Below are 21,487 nucleotides of genomic sequence, written 5' to 3'. Positions count from 1 at the left end.
GGACACTAGGAAGCGAAAACTCATCTCCACAGTGGAAAACTAGTCTTTCATCCTTCTTGAAAAAGGACTCCAGGCAGAGGACAGAGAAATACAGTCCTGGAAATTATTGCATCCTAGAGCCTGAAGAGAGATAACAGTGATCTTCCCTTCTCTCATTTTATATAGAGCTAGAATGATTGTGTTGGCATTGGTGCTTCTGAGAACCAGGTTTTAACACCTGGTGTGGGATATGACTATGCTTGTGGGATATGATTATGCTTGGTACAACTTACGATACTCTTGCTCAGGGCCTTCAGCAGATGGTAGGTACAAAGGCCAGGGGCATTTTAGGTTCGCTCTTACTCTGGTTTGTACTCCTTTGCTCTGAGGTTTCTAATTTCTTTTAGAAAAATGAACTGATGTCCAAGTAAAGAAGGTAAATTGAACTCTTGCGTTAATATCTGGGCAGATACTGCCAAAATGGCAATGAGACTTTTTAAAGGGAAAACTCCATCAACTTAGAGAGTGGGTAAATAAAGAACTGTATTTCACCATGTCTGAGTGGCCATCAACTCAGAATTACTTCATGTACCATTGAAGAAAGCAACAATGCCTTCTAATTAAACTACAGTGTACTATCAAATGTAAGTCATCCCAATTTAAGAGAGAGTGAACGCAGAGGCATTAAAGTGTGAAAAATCTTAGAACTGAGCAGTCTTAGAACTGATAAAATATGGTACATAGACAAAGTGCTAAATAACTTACCATATCTAAGAAAATAAGTTCTAATCAGTAGGGGAAGAAAGAAGTATAGGCTAATTTATGAGGAAAGTCTTGCAGAGGTTTGTAGGACTGGGGATATGGGCATGAAGTATAGTTATACAAACAGGAGATTGTTTGCAAATCTGTTTAAATAACAGTTGACCCCCAAATCCCTGACCTTACCATATACAGCTAGATAGACTGCTTCTCCCAACACTGGCAAAGACTAGAGGTGTATTATCCGGAGGTGATAAAATGAGAGTCTCTTAACTCAGGAGCACAAGGGAGAGCGTTAAAGTGGGTATTGAAAGTTGGGAGGGGGAGTAAGTGAAATTTTACTTACCAAATTTTGAGCCTCTCCCTTTCCCCTGCCCCAGCCTCTACCCCTACAGTTTTCAGAACAGGGGCAAGCACATGTTCAAACTCAAAGCTGGAGCTTGAGAGAGCCTTCTTTGGGAGTTCTGCATCGACACACCCTGTGATTCTCCTAGAAGAGTACAGCTAACCAGCTCTACTCACCAAGAGTCTGATCAGTAATCTGAACTTCCACTCAAATAGAAGAAGCTTGCTGGGGAACTTGATATGTTCAAAAGCCTATAACATGAAAGACAGACTCTAAAACAAACTGAAAATCATCATAAAATAGGAACTATGCAAAGAGAAGAAAACATAACATTAACATCATGGAGAGAGGGGAAAAAAGATGAGTTCACATAAAATAAATACTGGATGATAATTGAAAGGAATATTCAGAGAACAAAAAAGTAGGTCTTAGAAATTTAAAGTATAATAACATGAATGGACCAACCACTTGTTAGAGACCTATATGATTAAATTGAGGAATCTTTCCAGAAAGTAAAAGCAAAACATAAAGACATGAGAAACTGGAAGAGAAATAGATTTAAATAAGAAACCTAGGCAGCCGATGTAGATCTTAACATCTGAAAGGTTTAAAAAAAAAAAAAAAAAGCAACAAGAAAAATTTTTTAAAGAACGAGAAAAGCATGAAAAATTTTTCAATAGAATTGCGTAGAACTGAACAATGTAAGTTTCTGGATTAAAAGGTCCCACTAAAGGTTCTGAAAATGTCTAAAAATAGATGTATATCAAGACATATCACAATAGAATTTTAGAACACTAGGGGCCAAGGAAAGAGACACTTTTTCTGGGAAGAAGTGAAGGCAGGTTTCACACACAAGAAAAAATAAAAATTCAGAATGTTTCACAATTTTCAACAGCAACACCTGGAAAGCAGGAGATAATGAAGCACCAGCTCAAAACTCTAAGGGAAAATTATTTCCAACCTAGAATTCTCTACTTCTATAGCCAACCTTCAAGCTAAGTTTGAGAGTAGAATAAAAACATATCAGATATGCGAGGTCTCAGTAAACTGCCTCCCCCTCTCTCTTTCTCTCTGGAAAGACATTTTCTCCCAGAGAAGGAGATAAAGTAGGAAAATGAAGAAAGCAGCAGGTCTAGAAAGAGGGAACCCACATAAAGAAGGACAAAGAAATCCCCAGCATGGAGAAGAAGGGAGGGTCCAGGATGTAAATGGGCCAGGCTGGAGCAGGATGGAAGAGATTTCTTCACTGGATGAAATTGATATATTATTTCCTGTGTTTGATTTATTGAGAGAAGTTTGTATCAATCAAGGGAAGTTTTCGGTTGGATTCATTTTAAGTATATAGGCAGCTGAACAAATAAACAATAGTGACAAAAAAGACAAGCCATTCATTTAGAGAAAACAAAATGTATATTGATGTTTAAAAAAAGTCATGGTGGGAAGCATGTATGTTGTGATATTGTTCTACTGAACATTGAAGTTTAGCTGTATGGGGAACACGGGGGAAGATGGGAGAAGTGTCTATGCATGATGGCAGATGGGGAAATGGAACGAAATCCTCATCTTCCACTGTGGGAAATCAGTTGATGATGCCTGTAACTGAAAACTTAAGAAATAAAACTTAGAAATAAAAACTTAGAAAGTTAATGGAGATATGGATATATAAATCAGAAAAAGGAGTAAAAGTGCTTGCCTCTGAAGAAGAGAAAATTTGAAAAACAGTGCTGATTTTCAAATAAACTTGACAAATATTTTATCCATTTCAATTTGTATATGTACAGATTGATTTAAAAACAATGACAATTATTTTCCCTTATTCAACTAGAAATACAGATGGCCATTAGATTCTCTTTCTATATATAATTTTTATATTTATATATTTTATATATCTATGTATTATGTAATAAATATATATTATATGTATAATTATGTACAAAACATATAATTATATAATACATAAATATATATTTTATATGTATGTATAAAATCAGAGAGGCGCTGATTAGAAGGAAAAAAGCAAAACAAAGAAAATTTAAACAAAAGAAACATAACCTAGATAAACCTTTAACAGCTTTCAAGTAAGGATTGCACATTTTTATTACAGTTGATGAGCCTCCTGAATTCTAAGAATTAACACTATGATGGAGACATTTCATAGAACTGCTGATTTTTTTTTTTTTTTGAAGTCCTCTGGAAGTTTTCTCACATTCACTAGTAACTGTGAAATACCTTCTTTGAGAGAAATTATTCTGTGACCAACAGTTTGGCCATTTCATTCCAGGAAGCTTGATACCAGGATCTTGGGTCATTTATTCATCAACATTTATGTAGTTCCAATTGTATATCAGACATTTTGCTCACAGATAAAATGATGACTGAGGACCTAGTCCCTTCCTTCAGAAATTCACAGCCTAGGAGGAACACAGACCCTTGAAGAGATATCATAATAGAATACATAAAGTACAAGAACAAAAGTATAAGCTGATTATCATTGGATCCCAAGTAATAGCATTATACACTCTTGAGAAGTGGAGATTAGAGCAGCTGGCCATTAAAGGAAGGTAGACCTATTGCTCCTTTATAGGTTTTCTCTTCTCATCTAGGTTGATCTAACAGGCCTTTGTTGAGGCCTCATCTAGGAGAACCCTGGAGCCTTCAATACCATGGTCAAACCCTTCAAATTCCATTGCGTTTCTGCTCCTTACCCTCATACCTACCACCATTCTGTTGCATATATGAGAATGCACAGGACCACCATTTTGTGTCTGGGTAGATGCTGGTCTTCTCTAGTTTTTACCTCTACAGGAGAGGAGGTTGACAAAGAAGTTTCAATGCCTGAGCCTGTGTAGTCTACACGTAGTCCTGAGTCCATGTTCCCATTTCATGTGGCAGGTATGGTCAGTTTGAATCTTAAGTCATTGGATTCTAGCAATCAGATCTACTCTGTAGAAAATGTCTTCCATTGCCTAGAAGCTCATCCATCTCCATTCTCCACATCTGTCCAATCTCTTTTGCATCTTCTCATATTAGTAAAATTATGGCAAACCCATATTTACTGAGTTCACTATTCATTCTAAACTTTTCCACTTCCTCAAATCTAGCTTGTATAATCCCAACTAATGCTATGGCACAATGTTAAGTAAATTATTTATTGACGGAATTAATAAAACTGTATGTGTTTTCTGATTTCAGTTTTCACACTGTTAGCTAAGCCCCCTCAAGAGTCTTTATATGCTTTTATCCTTTTAAATCATTTAATAAACTACATTTAATTAAGCTGAATTAATTATTAATTTAGGCTCTTTAGGAAAAAGTTATAAAACTATATGATAATTTTTCTTATAATCCTAATGTGTTATGTGACTCAACAATGTGCTATTCTAGGAGTGAATATCCTTTAGATCTGGCTCTTAGTAAATTTTAATGAACTTTGGTATCATGTATCTGCTACTTTTATAGAACTTTACCTCTAAAACAAGATAATTTCCACATAGTGGGGAGATTTAGGTTCTCTATCACTATTTTGTTTTGTCTTCAAACTTCCCTTACCAAAAGATGTCTTCTTTAATCCACACCCTATTGTTAATTCCCATGAAATCCCAATTTCTCTGGACAGTTTCTGAATCACATTTTGGGTACAATTTTATTTAAGCATAATTGATATAAAAAACTGCCTATTTTTAATAAACACAATTTGATGAGTTTGAACATATGCATATACCCACGACATCATCACCAAAATAAAGGTAATAAACATACCCATCACCTCCAAAACTTTGGGTCCCTTTTATTTATTTATTCATTTTTTGGTGATAAGAACACCTAGTATGAGATATAACATCTTAACAAATTTTTAAGTGCACAACACTCTGTTGTTAACTACAGGCACCATGTTGTATCACTAGAACTTGTTGATACTGTGTAACTGAAACTTTATACCTGTTGAACAACTCCCGCCACTCCCTAGCTTCTGGCAACCACCATTCTGTTTTCTGCTTGACTCTTTCACATACCTTATATAAATGGAGTCTTGTGCTTTTTCTCCTCTGTAGCTGACCTCTTTGACTTAGTAGAATGTCTTCCAGGTCTATCCATCTTGTCGCAAATGTTGCAAATTCCTTCTTTTCCAATGGTAAATATTACTCCATTTTAAGAATCTACCATATTTTCCTTATCCAGCTGTCTGTTGTACATTTAAGTAGTTTGCATGTGTTGGCTATCGTGAATAGTGCTGCAAAAGGAGTGCCTGGGTGGCTCAGTCAGTTAAGTGTCTGACTCTTGATTTTGGCTCAGTTCATAATCTCAGGCTTGTGAGATCAAGTCCCACGTTGGGCACTGCACTGGGCGTGACACCTGCTTGGAGTTCTCTCTTTCCCTCTCCCTCTGCCTCACCCCCTCTCCTGCCTGTCCCTCCTAAAAAAAAAAAAAAAAAAAATAGTGCTGCAATGAAAATGAGTGCAGATATCTCTCTTAGATCCTGATTTTAGTTCTTTTGGATATATACCCAGGAGTGGGATTCCTAGATCATATGGTAATTCTATTTTTAATATTTTAAGGAATCTCCATACTGGTTTACAAAGGGGCTGAACCAATTTACATTCATACCAATAGCATATAGGCATCTGATTTCTCTACATCCTTGCCAATACTTGTTATCTTTTGTTTTCTTTGAGAATAGCCATTCTAACAGGGGTGAGGTGATATCTCATTATGGTTTTGATTTATATTTCCTTGATTAGTGATATTGAGCACCTTTTTATATACCTGTTGGCCATTCCTGTGTCTTATTTAGAGAAATGTCAATGCAAGTACTTTGTACCCCCCCCCTTTTTTTTTACTGAATTGTATGAGCTCCTTATGTATTTTGGAAATTAACACCTTTAAATATTTTCTCCCATTCTGTAGGTTGCCTTTTCAGTCTGTTGGCTATTTCCTCTGCCAGAAGGAAAGGAAGCTTTTTAGTTTGATGTAATCCTGCTTGTCTGTTTTTGCTTTTGTTTCCTGTACTTTTGGTTTCATCACTTTTTAGAGCCTGGTTTACATCACCACTTCTACACTGAAACTGCCCAGGAGAAGACCGTGCTAGTGGTCTTTGTTCCACCATTATTCTCCTGTTTATTTATTTACTTTGGCTTCTTTTGTTCCATCTATACTCCAAACCCAAAACCTTCAAAGATCTTTCCTCACTCTTCTTTTTTCTTTTTTTTCTTTTTTTTTTTTAGGATTTATTTATTTATTTATTTGAAAGAGAGAACACACGTGCAGTGGGGGAGGAGCAGAGGGAGAGGGAGATAGAATCTCAAGCAGACTCCACACTGAGCACAAAGCTGGCACGGGGCTCGATCTCATGACCCCGAGATCATGACTTGAGCTGAAACCAAGAGTCAGATGCCCAACCGACTGTGCCACCCAGGCACCCCTTTCTTCACTCCTCTTTCCTTAAAGTCTCTCCTTCACTGAATTAATTTAATAACACGTATTCACTTTCAACCAGTATTACAAATTTCACTAAATATATCCACATACTTTTATTTTTCCGGTTGATTTCTTGGGTACTCACTTGGCCTTATTAGCAACATTGCTCTCATGAATGCTCTTCTACCTCAAAGTCTCTAAGAAACCCAGGGAGTTATTCAATCCTGAGAGGTCTGTCATCCCTCCAAACATCAAACTGAGTTAGAACTGGAGAATGTCGTCTTTCCACCTACACCACAGTTTAAGTAGCCCCAGTGGAGTGGAAGCTCATTCATTGTTGTGATGGTGCCCTAGATGATTCTGTGGATGCTCTTAGGCCATACACGTCTCTTGAGTTTAAGAACAGTTGCAGCTCTTCTAGTTACCAATTCTGAGGTCAGTTTCCAATTTCAGGCATAAAAACCACACTAGACCCAGCTTAGGTCCTGAGAGTTCCCAACCCCAGTGATATGCTATGGCGAGATCAGCCCTCCCCAAGAGCTTTTAGGCCCTTGAGTTGGGGTAAAGTGGGAAATGACGGTAATGTGAGAAAAAACCGAAGGCATTTCAGAACCTGGTCTCTAGAGTTCAAAGAAAGAAAAGTTATTTAAATAATGAGTCTTAATATGAGTATGAATGAAATTCATAGTTTATATTGGCATCACAGGCGCTCTATGTTAATGGACTTCGGTGGCCTCTAAAACAAAAGAATTGAAAGTACAGGGAAGATTTAGTCCATCCAATATTCATTAGCTTCTTTAAAGTTACCCCTTCTCTATGCCCAGATCTCTTAAACAACATCCTTTATCTCATTCTCTTTGCTGCTTTTGAAGGAAGAATTTCTTTTTTGGCCGAGGCTAAGACTTTCATCTTAATTAACATTTTTGTAAAGTAGGGAAAAATAACCCAACAGAACCTAGGAAACAGCAGTGTTATGACACAAGGCAATGCGTGTAAAGCGCTTAGCTCCGTGCAGACACATATGTTTAACGGATATTTATTGAGCACCTACTATGTGCCAGGACTGCTCTAGACACTAGCTACATTGGCAAGACAGCAGCAAAAATTTCTGCCTTATATATGGTCCTAGAAATTAAGCACTCAATAGTAAGTACTCAATAAAAAATTGTTTCCAATTTTATGTTTTGTGTTGTTATATTAATAAAACACAGGATTTTAGATGAAGAGAAACTTCCTTGCTCCTTGAGGACCTTGACATTTACTATGTATTCCATAGCAAAGCACAGGGGAAAATTCACTTAATTACTTTCTTGGTTCATATACACGATGACAAAGTAAACATTTATTGAATGGACATTTTAAAAAGCCAACATATTGATAACCATTTCCTTAATAGAGAAAATGTCAGTTCAGTTAAAAAGTCATCATGTAAATAAAACAAACAAGTCACCCAAAGGTAGTCGTTTGTTTTTAATCCTATAATAGTGAACAACATTGAAGATAACATGTAAAAACCTATGTATTTGCCTGGTTAGTAGTTCATTTAATATGAGTTTTTAAATATGGCAGAAAATACACCTTTGCACATCAAACACAGAGGAAAATTGTGAATTCTTAAAAATCTTCCAGATTTCAGCTAAAATAGAGTAACAGAGCCTGACAATACCCTCCCATCTGAAACAACAACACCTACAGACAATATGAAACACAGCTTTCAAGACTCTGAACTTTAAGCAGTGAAGAAAGGTAGTTCCTAAGAGATACAAAGCAAATAAGGTGGGCCTACAATTTCCCCAGCTACAACAGTGTGGAAAAGGGGACCCGCAGAGTCCAAGGGACTCCCTGCACTGGGGAGACAGCACTGACAGTCCAGGGACGTAAGAGGGACTAGAATTTGTGGGGCAAAATAGAAGAAGGGTGATCACTGCTCAGAAGGAGAACCCTCGAGATCTACAGAGGATCCACTTGTGCTATTCAGTTGAGACCTGAGCAGCCTGTGTCTGTAAGGGAAAGAACCATTTGAAAGGATGGGAGGAAATAGTACCAACCAGGGGCCAGAAATATGTGCCCACACCTACCAGCCAAACTGGGAAACCCCATAGTCCACTGGACATTGAGTACTTACAAAGGATCCACCTGGGTAACGTAGAATAATTAGCCCTGGACTAAATGCTGCTCTGCCTCCCCAAACAAATCTGAAATGCAAGACTCAAGCATATCAAATTGCATCCAAGCAACTGTGCCCCAGAACAGAACTTAAGATATCTATAGGAATATGAAGATACCCAGAGGACAAATAAGGTAAAATTCAAAATGTTTTATGTTCAACCAAAGATCACCATACATGAGGAGGAGCAGAAACAAGGCCTGTCTGAGGGGAAAAATCAATCAGTTGAAACTGACCCAGATGCTAATAACATTAGCTAATCAGAACATTAAAACAGTTTTTATATGTGTATTCCCCGTGTTCATAAAGTTGGAGACATGGAAGATATAAAAGAGACCCAGGTGAAACTTCTAGAGATGTTTGATTCATCAGTGTCTGAGATAAAAATATACTCAACAGGATTAATTAGGTGGATTAGACATTGCAGAGAAGATTGATTAACTCGACACCAATGGACATTATTTAGAATGAAACACAGAGTGAGAAAAAAAGAACCTTAAAAATGGGAAAAGAATCCATGAGCTGTGGGGCTATTCCAAGTGGCCTAATAATATATGTAATTGTAGTCACTGAAGGAGGGGAGTTAGTGGGGAAAGGGGAAACAATTTGAGCAATTAATGACTAACAGCTTTCCAGATTTGTAGGAAACTAAATCCACAGATCCAGGAAACCCAGTGAACCCCAAGCGTAAGAAACGTGAGGAAAACTATAGCAAGGAACGTTATAATCAAGTTGTTCAGCACCTTAAATCTTAAAAGGAGGCAGAGAAAAAAAGACACTCTAGAGACAAATACGTGAATACCATAGTTTTTTGTCAGAAACAGTACAAACGAGAAGACAAAATGTCTTTCAAAAATGAGGGCAAAAGAGTGTTATTAGGCATGTAAAGCTGACAGAATTCATCACCAAAAGAAACATTAGGAAGTCTCTCAGGCAGAAGAATGATGCCAGATGGAAATACAGATCTACACAAAGTGATGAGGAGCACTGGAAATTGTGACTGTGTTTGGAAGACAGCTTGCATGAGAAAATGTCTCCTGTCACCTCCCTCCATAACTCTGATGTGGAGGAAACATGCAGTGTGGCCACAGCCTTATTTGGGCACCCCCAAGGGCAGTGTCTGTCCCAACAGAAGCTTAAGGTTTGTAAATCATGACCCAGATTGTGCACTGTCTCACCGTATTGGACTACTTAAAACAGGCGCATATATGTGACTAATTAAAATACTTTTAGGTACTACACATAATGAATTTCCATCTACCTATGAGGAATGCTATATGATCTTTAAACATTATGTTTTTAAGGTGATACCAATCCAAAAGTATAGCTTGGTTTTCTGTTATGACAGATTTGAGATAAAATATATTATAAAGCCTGGAAATGAAAATCTTCTAAAACTTGCATATTTTTTGTGGAAAGGAACTGCCCCCAAAAAAGCAGAACTTGCTGGGAGAAGAAACAGAGGTTAGGTGCACAACATGCATTCTGGTAGAGGTCTTGGTATTTGTTCCTTACAAATAATCTTTGCTGTCCTTCAGAATATGTAAGAATAAAGATGTGAGCTCCCACAACAACATGCTTCCTTAGTTTTTTTAAAGATTTTATTTATTTGCCAGAGAGAAAGAGAAAGCGCACAAGCAGGGGGAGCGGCAGGCAGAGGGAGAAACAGGCTCCCCGCTGAGCAAGGAGCCCAATGCTGGACTCGATCCTAGGACCTGGGATCATGACCTGAGCCAAAGGCAGACGCTTAACCGACTGAGCCACCCAGGCACCCCTCCTTAGTTTTAGAACTTTACAGGAAAAAGTTGAGCTCTCATTTGTAACATGTTTCTTTTTAAAAATATTTTATTTTGTGAGAGAGAGAGAGAGTGAGCAAGACAGAGAGAGAGCACAAGTCGGGGGAGGAGCAGAGAGAGAAGGAGAAGCTAACTCCTGGATGAGCAGAGAGCTTGAAGCTGGACTCCATCCTGGGTCTCCAGGATCATGACCTGAGCTAAAGGCAGGTGTTTAACTGACTGATCCACCCTGGCTCCCCTTGTAAAGTGTTTCTTACTTAGTTCCTCAAAATAATGTGAACAGAAAAGAAGTCTGCTCTTGTGGAAGAGAACAAGGGAAATTTTAATATATGTGGAGGACACACCAGGTCCTACTTTTGAAAGGTATCACCCAAGAGTGTCCTAGGGTAGCAAATAAACTCATCTTTCCTGAGAAGACAAATCTCTGCAATGTTGGGCGTTTTCATTCACCCACACTGACCTGTTCTTTCAGTATTTTCCAGCATTTTTGTTTTCCCATACCCCAAACATAACTGTACAGATCATTTGTTTTTTTAAAGAAATCAAGTGTAATTTGATTACATTGTAAAAACTTCTTCTGACATTTTTAGTTAAAATACAGGCTTTGCTATAATTACGTTTATTAAAAAACTTAAGTGCATGGGAAAATAAAACAGAAAGATTAAAATGTGGTACAAAAGTCCTATAATTGGAACAGCTAAGATACTTGACATACTGATTGAATTATTTTTCATTAAAGTTGATTCTTTAACAGTGGATTTCAGGCAGATTTGTAGAAGCATTCTTCATTGGTTTAATTGGTTTGGTTTTTTTTTTTTAAGGCGATACAGCAAATATCTCAAAGGATATTCACTTAGTAATTAGGCTATAAAGGATCAGTATCATTCCCGTTCTGCTGGAATTTAAAGGCTACAGAAGTATAAGTTTAAGCGTTACTTCTTGTCAGTCTACAATATGTAATAAGTAATGTTAGGCTCGAATTAGTAGAGAGAGGCAGCTAGAAGGCCAATAGGGAATAAACACAGTACTCCACATGATAAAAAAAAAACTGTTTCTTATAATGTTTTACTGAATGGTACAATTTTAATGGCAGGGGAATTTAATATCCGTTGGGCGCTGGCCATCTGCCAAACAATAGCCAAGGCTAATTTTTCATGGTCAGTGTCCCATTGAGTCCTCACCCCGACTTTAGGAAATAAGTATTGTCAACCCATTTTACATATGATGAAGTTGATATTTAGAAAGATTAAATAACTTACACAGGCCCTGCATCCAGCAGGCCCCAGGACTATGGTACATACTCAGGTCTGTCTGAACTGCAAATCCTTCTTTGATTTCACGACATCCCCTGCTTCTCAAATTTGACATCTTGGCACATCGCATTTTTTTCCCCTTGACCATCGCGTGTCATTTTGATGTAAATTCCACTTTGCAAATAGATGATAGAATTAATCTTTTTGGTGGCTTTCTTTCAGGAATTACAGTTTGAGAGACTGACCCGAGAGCTGGAGGCAGAACGCCAGATCGTCGCCAGCCAACTGGAGCGATGCAAGCTTGGATCAGAGACGGGCAGCATGAGCAGCATCAGGTACCGGGCATGCTGCCTCCTTACACTTCTGTGCTTGGAGCTGCCAGGGAAAGTAAATCGTGGTGTTTATCTTCTCCTTACAAACCTGGCAGTGCATTTGGAACATTCATTGAGACGTTGGAAGGGAATTGTAACCAATCTGATTTAAGATGTTCAAAAGGTGTCCAAAATGGCCTGGTTTGTACTTGAAACTCTTCTTAACAAAATTAACACCTGCCCCGAATGCAAATTATGCATAATTTTACACAAAGGAAGGCTTTGCATTGAGTCAACTCATGGAAATCAGGAGATGCCATATCAAAGCTGCTTCTCTGCTTTGGTTCTTTATTTCTAAATGAGCCAGAGTTGCAGGTTCCTGAAATGAAAGAGAGAACATTTAGATGTCACCTGTCTTGTTTGCTAACGTACGATGCTGAGTTACAAAATGGCACCGCAGATAACCCACCACGCATGCCATCCTCCTGTGTAAAAATATTTCGAATTCAGAGATAGAATAATTATTCAATTAGGGGTTGGTTTGAGGTTCTGAAATGTTTAAAAACAAAACATAATCACTTGACCACAAAATAAATTATCGACCCTAGGACCATGTTTTCATGTTTAAAAATGTGTGTGTGTATGTGTGTGTGTGAATATGAGTATGTGATGTGTATGTGTGAAAGAAACAAAGTTACACAAGACAACTTCCATTTCTCAGTAATGCATTGTATCTTCCTGTTATCTTGTTCTACAGTGTGTTTCTGAGATTCTGCTTCTTTAGGGAGGTGTCTTAGTTAAAGAAACAGTTGCTGTGTCAAGTCAACTCCAGCATTACAGTGACTTAATACAATAGCTGTTTGTGTCTCATTCATTCAACAGATAGAGGCAGTGGATGGTCGTCAGGGGGCGGCTTCTCTGCTTTCCCTCCTACGGTTATTAAGGACCCAGCTTCTCTCTTAAGAGCTGTGCCATCCCTGATGACCTCATTGTCAACTGCGTTGTCAATTGCACAGTCTGTTGGTGAAAACTGGTCACATGGCCTCTTGTAGATAGAAGTCAGGCGGGGATTCCTCCTCCTGGAGTCTACAGCCACCTGCTGTGACAAAAGAATTAAAACGTCCTTGTACCTATTGCTCTAAAATCTTTTATCATTGTAAGAGTACATCTGTAGTCAGAATGTTTCCTATTCCAGTCACTTGCCATCAGTCTTTTAACATTGTTCTTTTTTTTTTTTCTTTAGCAATGGTAAATCTACATGGATATCATTGTACTCTTGTTAGGCTAGCTTACTTGGATGGAATATCACTTTCTATTGCAAAACATTATTTTGGACCTGTGGAAGCATATCCACCTCTGCATCCAAATACCTAGGTTATAAGTAGCTGCAAATAGGTACATTGTGATTCCTCAAACAGACTTGCCAAACACCCAAATTAACCAAAGCAGAAAGGACAAAAAAAAAAAAGTGAATTGTGTTTACATGAAATTGTTTTCAGAAGGTTGACTAGTTGAAGATGGTGAGACTAAGAAGATGGTGAGACTAAGGCAAGGAGAAAAATAAGGTTTAGAAATGTGTATTTGATTCAGTACATGTGGGGTACATATTTGAAGAGCTTTTTTTTTTCCTTCTTCACATTTTTATTTAAATTCTAGTCAGTTAACATATAGTGGAATACTGGTTTCAGGAGTAGAATTTAGTGATTCATTACTTACATATAACACCTAGTGCTCATCACAAGTGCCCTCCTTTATTATATGTTGGCTAATTGAACATAATTTTTTTTGAAGAAAAAGTATTAAGAATTTATAATAACAAAATTAAAACCACATTTTGGAAGAAAAACAGTATGCAAATTGGGTCTTGAATTCTTCTGTACTCCAAGGCACAGATTATACATCTTTTTTTTTTCCCCATCTGATTCTTTTTTTTATTTGAAGAGCTTTTGGTTAAAGGTGGGTTTTTTTCCTACTTCCTGAGAAGCTAAGACTGTCATGTTCCTAGGTCCATACACACCACTGAATTGGACATCTGTTTTGCCTTGAAAACCCACTGATTCACTGTTTATCAGATTACCTTTTCAGTTCATATTTCTACTTCGCTGTGTGATATTTTTGCGTACTATACATCTTTTATTTCATTTCATCCCCTCCCCAGCCCCTGGTAGGCACAGGTCTAGGGGACCATGTTGTATCCTGTGCCTCAATTCCCAACTTCTGAGTGGATCAGAAACAGATAATCTGATTCACCCAGTGACCAACCTGTAAGAAACTGGTCTTACTCTTGAGAACGTGAAGAAAGTGTCCTAAAATCGGTGACATCTGATGGTAGGCGGTAGGGTATGGTGACTGTGTGGGTTATGTGCCAGCGGAGGGATCTGTGGTGACAGAAAGTAGTCCGACAGAGAGACCATATTGTTCCTGAAGGGCAAACAAGCCTGCTCACTTACCATTAGGCCTGGCTGCATTTCAGAGGTTGTTATCTATGAGACTACCTTTTCAATTCTTAAAAACTTTCCTCCTCCCTCATTTGATTTGATTGAATTGATTTCTTTTCTTAGGTCCGAAGTATCTTGAATGGAACACATGTTGAACTACTGAAGTAGACAGAAAAATTATCCCCTGACAACTTTTGATTCTTTATACTATATCCTGTATCCCTGGCTCTCAGCCCGTGATACACAATCAATAATCCTGTGTAAAGGGCGCCTGGGTGGCTCAGTTGGTTAAGCGACTGCCTTCGGCTCAGGTCATGATCCTGGAGTCCCAGGATCGAGTCCCGCATCGGGCTCCCTGCTCGGCAGGGAGTCTGCTTCTCCCTCTCCCATTCCCCATTTGTGTTCCCTCTCTCTCTATGTCTTTCTCTGTCAAATAAATAAATAAAATCTTTAAAAAATAAAAAAATAAATAAATAAAATAATCCTGTGTAAAAAAATGTACTAAATGATAGTGTTAAGTGCAGATGATACTACCTAATTATTTCTCTTTGCTATATAGCTATATAATGTCAGTTTTCATTAAGCCTGATTATTTTGTATATTGGAAATCTCTAATGTATGAATCTGCACTTGAATAATACGAGCAATTTACTGATAATTCACTGGAGGAAAGTCTAATACATAGCTTCCACTGTTCCTTTTTTTATCATAACCTAGTTGTTTTCTCGGGTTCAGAAATGCTCCTTTGGAAATTCAAGTCTTTATTAAGCAGGATAGACTAACCTAGTTAGCACATCAAAAAGAATATTTTTAAAAATTTTAAAAATAGAATATAAACAATTTTTTGAAAAAGGAGAACAGGTAAAGAAGTCTTTGATAATGTAGATGTTGTTTCCTACTTAGGGATACTAGGGAGGGGTAAGAGAGCTTCTTAGAGGAAATAAAACAAAATCAAGTATCTTTCAGACTTTTTATGTAAGTGGTAAAAATGACTAGTAAATAGAGTTTGGTGTTTCCCTGCCTTTTATTGATGATAGGAAATTCTCCATCTGATTCCTAAGACCTTCTTCCTGGTTGTCACATTGACAGTTGAAACTCTTTGAAAAACTATTAGTATGCATTTGTAATAGTCAACATTATAATAGTCAATCAAAGGACACATGTGAGGACACTGAGAAGTTGGAGAAGGGGATGCTGGAGCTATCTGTCGTTGTATCTCATCAGCTCCTGCATCCTTTCAGCCATGGCATAAGTAGCTGCAAATAGGAACATGGTGATCTCTCCAACTCTTCACAGACTTTGCTAAACATCCACATGGGTACTGAAGCTTCCAGAATTCAGATCAATGAGCTGTTAAGTGTTGCTATTCTTCTACAGAGGAATTATTGGTGCTTTTTACTGCAACTCTAGATCCACCATGTACCTTATATCCTTCCTATCTTGGTTTTCCTCACTGTTTCCAGCCCAGTCCTTTCCAAGCTGTTGGAACCTGCTCCCTTCCCACTAGAAAGTTTGGTTCCATCCTTTCTCCCTGATTCCTCAGACCAGCCAGACCTGAGTCAGGTACATTACTTATACAGATGACCTTTACTTAGGGTCATGATCAGATTCCCCTTGCTAGTAGCTCACTCTCAACCCCCTGGCCAGCTGTGATTACTTGGCTCATGCCCGTCCCTCAGTTCTCGGCCCGTCCATGAACTTGGTCTGGCAGCCCTATGAGCCATCCATTCCCTATGAGGCTGGGGCACATGCATTGCTCTTCTCAGTCCCATGGTCTGAGGACTTGCATATGCCTATGCCCTTGCCATATTCTCCACAGACTCTAGTAACAACATTCTAGCTCATCCTTCTGCCTGCATTCTGCCCAAATCTGTTCCCCATGTGGTGTGTGATTGAGCTGCGTAATACATAGACCAGAACCATGTCCTTGAAGGACTCTTTCCCACTTCCATAAACACACCACTGTTTCCCATCTCAGGGCTCTGACCATGTGATCCCTTCTATCTAGATTGTCTGCCTTCTTTCACTTGGTCACCTCCTCCTATGGATGCAGTTACTCGGCCAGGGCTCCCATCCTTCTGAATGTCTTCTTGATCAGTCCAAATTGGACCAGGTGTCCCCTGCTTGGGGGTCATTAGAACTTAAAAAAGCATTGGGGATGAGACTCTATTGACACTTCTAGGAGTTTCCCTGCCACGGAATGTTTAACCTTCACTCAAAGAATGTGTGGGGATTTTCTTGAGTGTTACTGAAAATTTAAAGACATCAAAATAGATGACTAATCATATTCCTGATTCCGATGGGGAGTAGGGACCCAATGGGAGAGATCTTGAGCTCAAATCACAATTGGACCTATCTTACAGATTCTTCTTAAAAGAAACCTGACTCTTGGAAACCATGATGATGATGATAATGATGATGATGATGATGATGATGATTTATAACAATGGTCTAGAGCTCAGAAATAAAGGAAGTCAAAAATCCAAAGCTAGAGAGATTTGACATGTAAGAAATTCTCCATTACTGGTTTTAAAGATGGAGGAGCTCTGTGACTAGCAATGCACATGGCTTCTAGCTGCTAAGAATGATCCCAGCAAGAAGAAGAGGATCTCAGTGCTATAACCAAAAGGAGTCGAATTCAGCTCATAGCCTGAATGAACTTGAAGCAGATTATTCCCTAGAACCTCAACAAAGGAAACTAGCCAACAGAAACTCAGATGATAACCTTATATGACCCTGAACAGAGAGCCCAACCATGCCACACACCTGAATTTTACAAAACTTACAAAACTGTTAGTTAAAAAAAGGACATTGTTTTAAACTGCTCAGTTGGGGATAATCAGTTATGAGTAATAGAAAAATGTATACAATGCTTTTCAATTGGTTGTGCTAGATATATATTACAATAAGCTGAACTATGAATGTTTTTAGAAAAAACGAATCTTATTTTGTTAACATCAATATTTCATTCAAAAGTTTAATGTGTATAGCCCATTTTATTTTGTATGCATGTGTGTATGCATTTGGATTCACATGTCAAAATAATCTGGGCTTTGATTCTAAGAAGTAGAGGTGTTTGAATGTGGAATTATTTACTGTGGCATAGGACTACCAAATAAAGGAATCATCTTTAGCCTCACCATTTTTATAATATAGATACCCAAGACTCTGATTAGAGTTATATATATTTAAAAAGACAAAACATAATATATATAAAAATTGCTTGCTGCATATAAGAAGATGCTCTTTCTTCCCCGCAGATGAACTTTTGAATTTCTTGCAAACAAGTTTTCACGAAAGCCTGCCATTTTTTGGAGAGTAGATGCAAAAGGAATTAATGTTGTACATGTTACCAAAGGTCATTCTCTTTATTAACTAAAATTCTGTGAGCTGAAATGCCAACAATTCTATAAACGGAGTCTAAAAATCTTGTCCACACTTACAAAGAAGTCAGGCTTATTTTAGAGAAAATGCTGATTTCTGATTAAATTAGTTAGAGGTGAAGAAACATCAGTCAAGTAGTCACATACTTTTTGTCAGAATGAAATATATTTATTTAAAAGCATGATCACTGAACTTTCTTAAGGAAATAAATCACATACAAATATAATTATGAGTAAAACATGTGCATTTTTTCACTATCATGCAGGATATGATATTTAAACAAGTAGTTACATTTATTGTTTTAAGATAAAGAAGGAATAAATTTGCCAAAGTATTTCATTTTGGAAATCACATAGCTTAAATAATTAAATAATTACTTTAAAATGTTTTACAAGTGAATTTTTTTATTATGTAGATATTTCTACACATACACACATTCCCAAATGAAGTCATTTAGCCCAAGGTAAAAATCACTCAAAGCCATAGAATTCTAGATTCTTACTGCTGGTGAATACATGTTTCCCGGGGTGGGGGGAGGGGGGATAATAATATTGAATCAGTTTTAATTGTTTATTTTTAGAATTTTATTTTTTCATTAAATACCATTATTATTAGTTTCCAGACTAGGAAATAAGCATTTCTCACATGGCTGAAGTACAACTCCTCCAGTAAAGCCTAGCGATTTATTTGAACATGGCATTTAATTTATTGAGTTGGTAATCAGAATTAATATTGCAGTGATATTTTCTAATTTTTTTAGAATGTCTTCTTCATATAAAAAAAAAAAAAGACAAATTCAGGGACTATAGACATATTTTTGAGGTTTTTCTTTTTCATTGCTGATTTCTTAAAAAAAATAAAAGTGTTTCTCTGTTTCCTTCCAAACAAAATTCCAGAGCAGAAATCTACCTCGAAAATGCTCCCAATTTTCTCAAGTCCCTTTGTGAACCCTTGTTCTTTTCTTAATCCCTGTACTACCATCTTTCCTCTTACCTATTTTTTCCCCATTTTCCTAGCTTTTCCTTTTAATGCTAACATTATTCCTTTAGGATTTCCTATTATAGTCTCTTTTTTTCCTACATAAATTAAAAAGAATATTCTAGACTACTTTCTGGGCCTTCAAGAATCACCTCCATGCAGTACCATCACATTTCTGCTCACGTCTCTACTCCAGAAAGAGTGGGAACACTTATAGTTGTTGCTGGTTTAAAGAGGCAGCTCTCTGAGCCTTTCCCATCTTGCCTAAAGTCCAAGTCCACTGTGCTGAACCACTTCTAGATAGTACTCTAGTGTCCTGTGAATTCCTGATCCTTTAAGACAATTTACAACGTGGATTAAAGCTGCTACCTCCTCCTCGCCTGCACTGAGACTTTGCTGAGCCTTCTCAGCCACTAGAAGTAGAAGTAGGTGCTGTACTAGCCTCTAAGTAATTCCTGAAGGGCAGGGACTAGGAGGATATGCCAAAGTCTTGGCCAGCATGTGATAACTGGTCAGTCAATACTGAATGTAGAAATGAATGAGTGGATATGTTGTATTTCTCTTACTGTTCTTATTATCATTGCTCTTGTTTTGGAAAAAGCACCAGTCTTATTAATCTATTATAAGGATTTCTATTTATATATACTCCAGAATATATACATATATATCACATATCAAATGGTTTATATTATCCTGACCCCACCAGATCAGAATATCACAGAATATCACATTTCAATATTCATTCTAGTTAGTTTTCACATTAAAACAGTACTCCGTATTCTAGAGCCCCGTTGGTTTGATGTATGCTAGGCATGGTGTTAGGGTTGATTTAGTCTCATCCTTTTACTCTGATCTCAGGAAGATGATGGTAACAGTGATAACTTTATTAATATTAATGGTAGTATTTGTTGAGCAATTTTTATAGACCAGGCATGGAAATGATTTATGTAGATCATGCTATTTACTTTGAGTTAACTGTATGAGGTAAGTCTTATTATGTCATTTTGTAGATAACAACACTGAGATTCAGAGAGGGAAATTCGCTTTCCCAACATCCAAGTTAGGGCCAGGCACTGACTTTTAAACCCAGGTATCTTTACTCCCCAAGTACACATGTTAATACACCTTGCTGTTACTCAGTCTTAAATTACATTGTAAATTACATATGTTATAAATAACTATCTAAATGTCTCCAGTCCATTTTCATGCTAGGGATACAAACGTTTTGGATGGATTTTGTGCTCATTTTTTCTCTATCCCCACTCCCACCCCAGTGATTACAGCTATTTTGAATTCCTTCATCTGAAATATATTTCTGAGATTCATTCTTACAGAAATGAGGTGTAAAGAGTGTTCATCGCATATGTTATTATTGCTTTTAATTATATCCAGACTGTTCAGCATTCTCTTGCAAATTGCCAGTGGACAAATTATACTAATATTTATGTTTATAAAATGCCAGTTATATAGTCTTAGTCTTTTAGGCTGCTCTAGCAGAATACCATAGATTGAATAGCTTATAAACAACATAAATTTATTTCTCATGCTTCTGGAGCTGGGAAATCCAAGGTCAAGGGCACTAGCAAATTTGGTATCTGAATAGGACTTGCCTCTTGGTTCACAGGCAGCTTTCTTTGTGCTATGTCCTCATTTGGCGTAAGGGGCAGGGGAGCTCTCTGAGGTCTCCTTTAGAAAGGCAGAAATTCTATTCATGAAAGCTCCACCCTCATAACCTAATCACATCCCAGAGGCCCCACCTCCAAATACCATCACGGAGAGGATTGTAACATGAAATTGGGAGGGACACAAACATTCAGTCTATAGCACATATTAAACACGGTTTTCTAGATTTCTGTAGGATAGCAAATAGCTATCCTGAGGATTTGACGTAGGTCCTAAAAACGGTTCAGTACATAATATTTATAATTATTTATTATATTTCTTACAGCAACTACCATATTTAACACTTTCTAATCAGTTTTGAAGCCTGACTTCTTTCCAAAATGATGTACTGAAAAACTAATATTAACTTTACACCTAAAAACAATATACCAGGAGTGCCTGGGTGGCTCAGTTGGTTAAGCATCTGGCTTTGGATTAGGTCATGATCCTGGGGTCCTGGGGTCCTGGGGTCCTGGGGTTGGGCTCCCTGCTCAGTGGGGACTCTGCTTCTGCCTCTCTCTCTGCCCTTCCCCCCACCCATGCTCTCTCTCTCCCTCTCAAATAAATAAAATCTTTTAAAAAAATAAAACAAAAGCAATATACCAAATTTTATTTAGAGGCTTTGCACTGTAAAAAATGTTTTGGGAAAACTAACTAATTTTAAAATTTAAAATTCTGATTGGTATAGAACTGAAAATCTTTATAAATTTAGTCTAGAATATTCTTTGTATTTTCTGTCATCCTTAGCATTTTTTTAACTCATGGATCTGAAAGGTGCAATTGGTAGTTTCATAGGTGAGAGCTATATTTCATCACTGTGTTTTTAGATATTGCCTGGGTTTGCTAATTTCCCTGAATTTCACTTTTTAAAAAATCTATAGTAGTGGGGCTAATGCTTTTCTGTAATTTGGGGAAGGTTAAATGAGACATGTAAGTAAAGCACACATCACCTCGCACATCGTCACTAGCAAATCCTATATATTTTTCCCTCTTGATGAA

General features: G+C 37.5%; 1 protein-coding gene across 2 annotated transcripts in view; it reads left to right on the top strand.

Moving 5' to 3' along the window:
* CTNND2 (catenin delta 2) overlaps positions 1-21,487 on the top strand; it is an 893,404-nt gene that overhangs the window by 319,729 nt on the left and 552,188 nt on the right. For both annotated transcript variants that reach the window (XM_034998887.1, XM_034998886.1), the window contains exon 3: positions 11,938-12,050. In XM_034998887.1, coding sequence (XP_034854778.1) covers positions 11,938-12,050 — 113 coding nt within the window. The remainder of the gene's footprint in view (positions 1-11,937; positions 12,051-21,487) is intronic.

Source organism: Mirounga leonina, unplaced genomic scaffold, assembly GCF_011800145.1.
Source record: "Mirounga leonina isolate KUSES-001 unplaced genomic scaffold, KU_Mleo_1.0 Mir_95, whole genome shotgun sequence".
Taxonomy (NCBI): domain Eukaryota; kingdom Metazoa; phylum Chordata; class Mammalia; order Carnivora; family Phocidae; genus Mirounga; species Mirounga leonina.
Note: the sequence above shows the minus strand (reverse complement) of the source record. Positions and strands in the feature narration are given on the sequence as shown.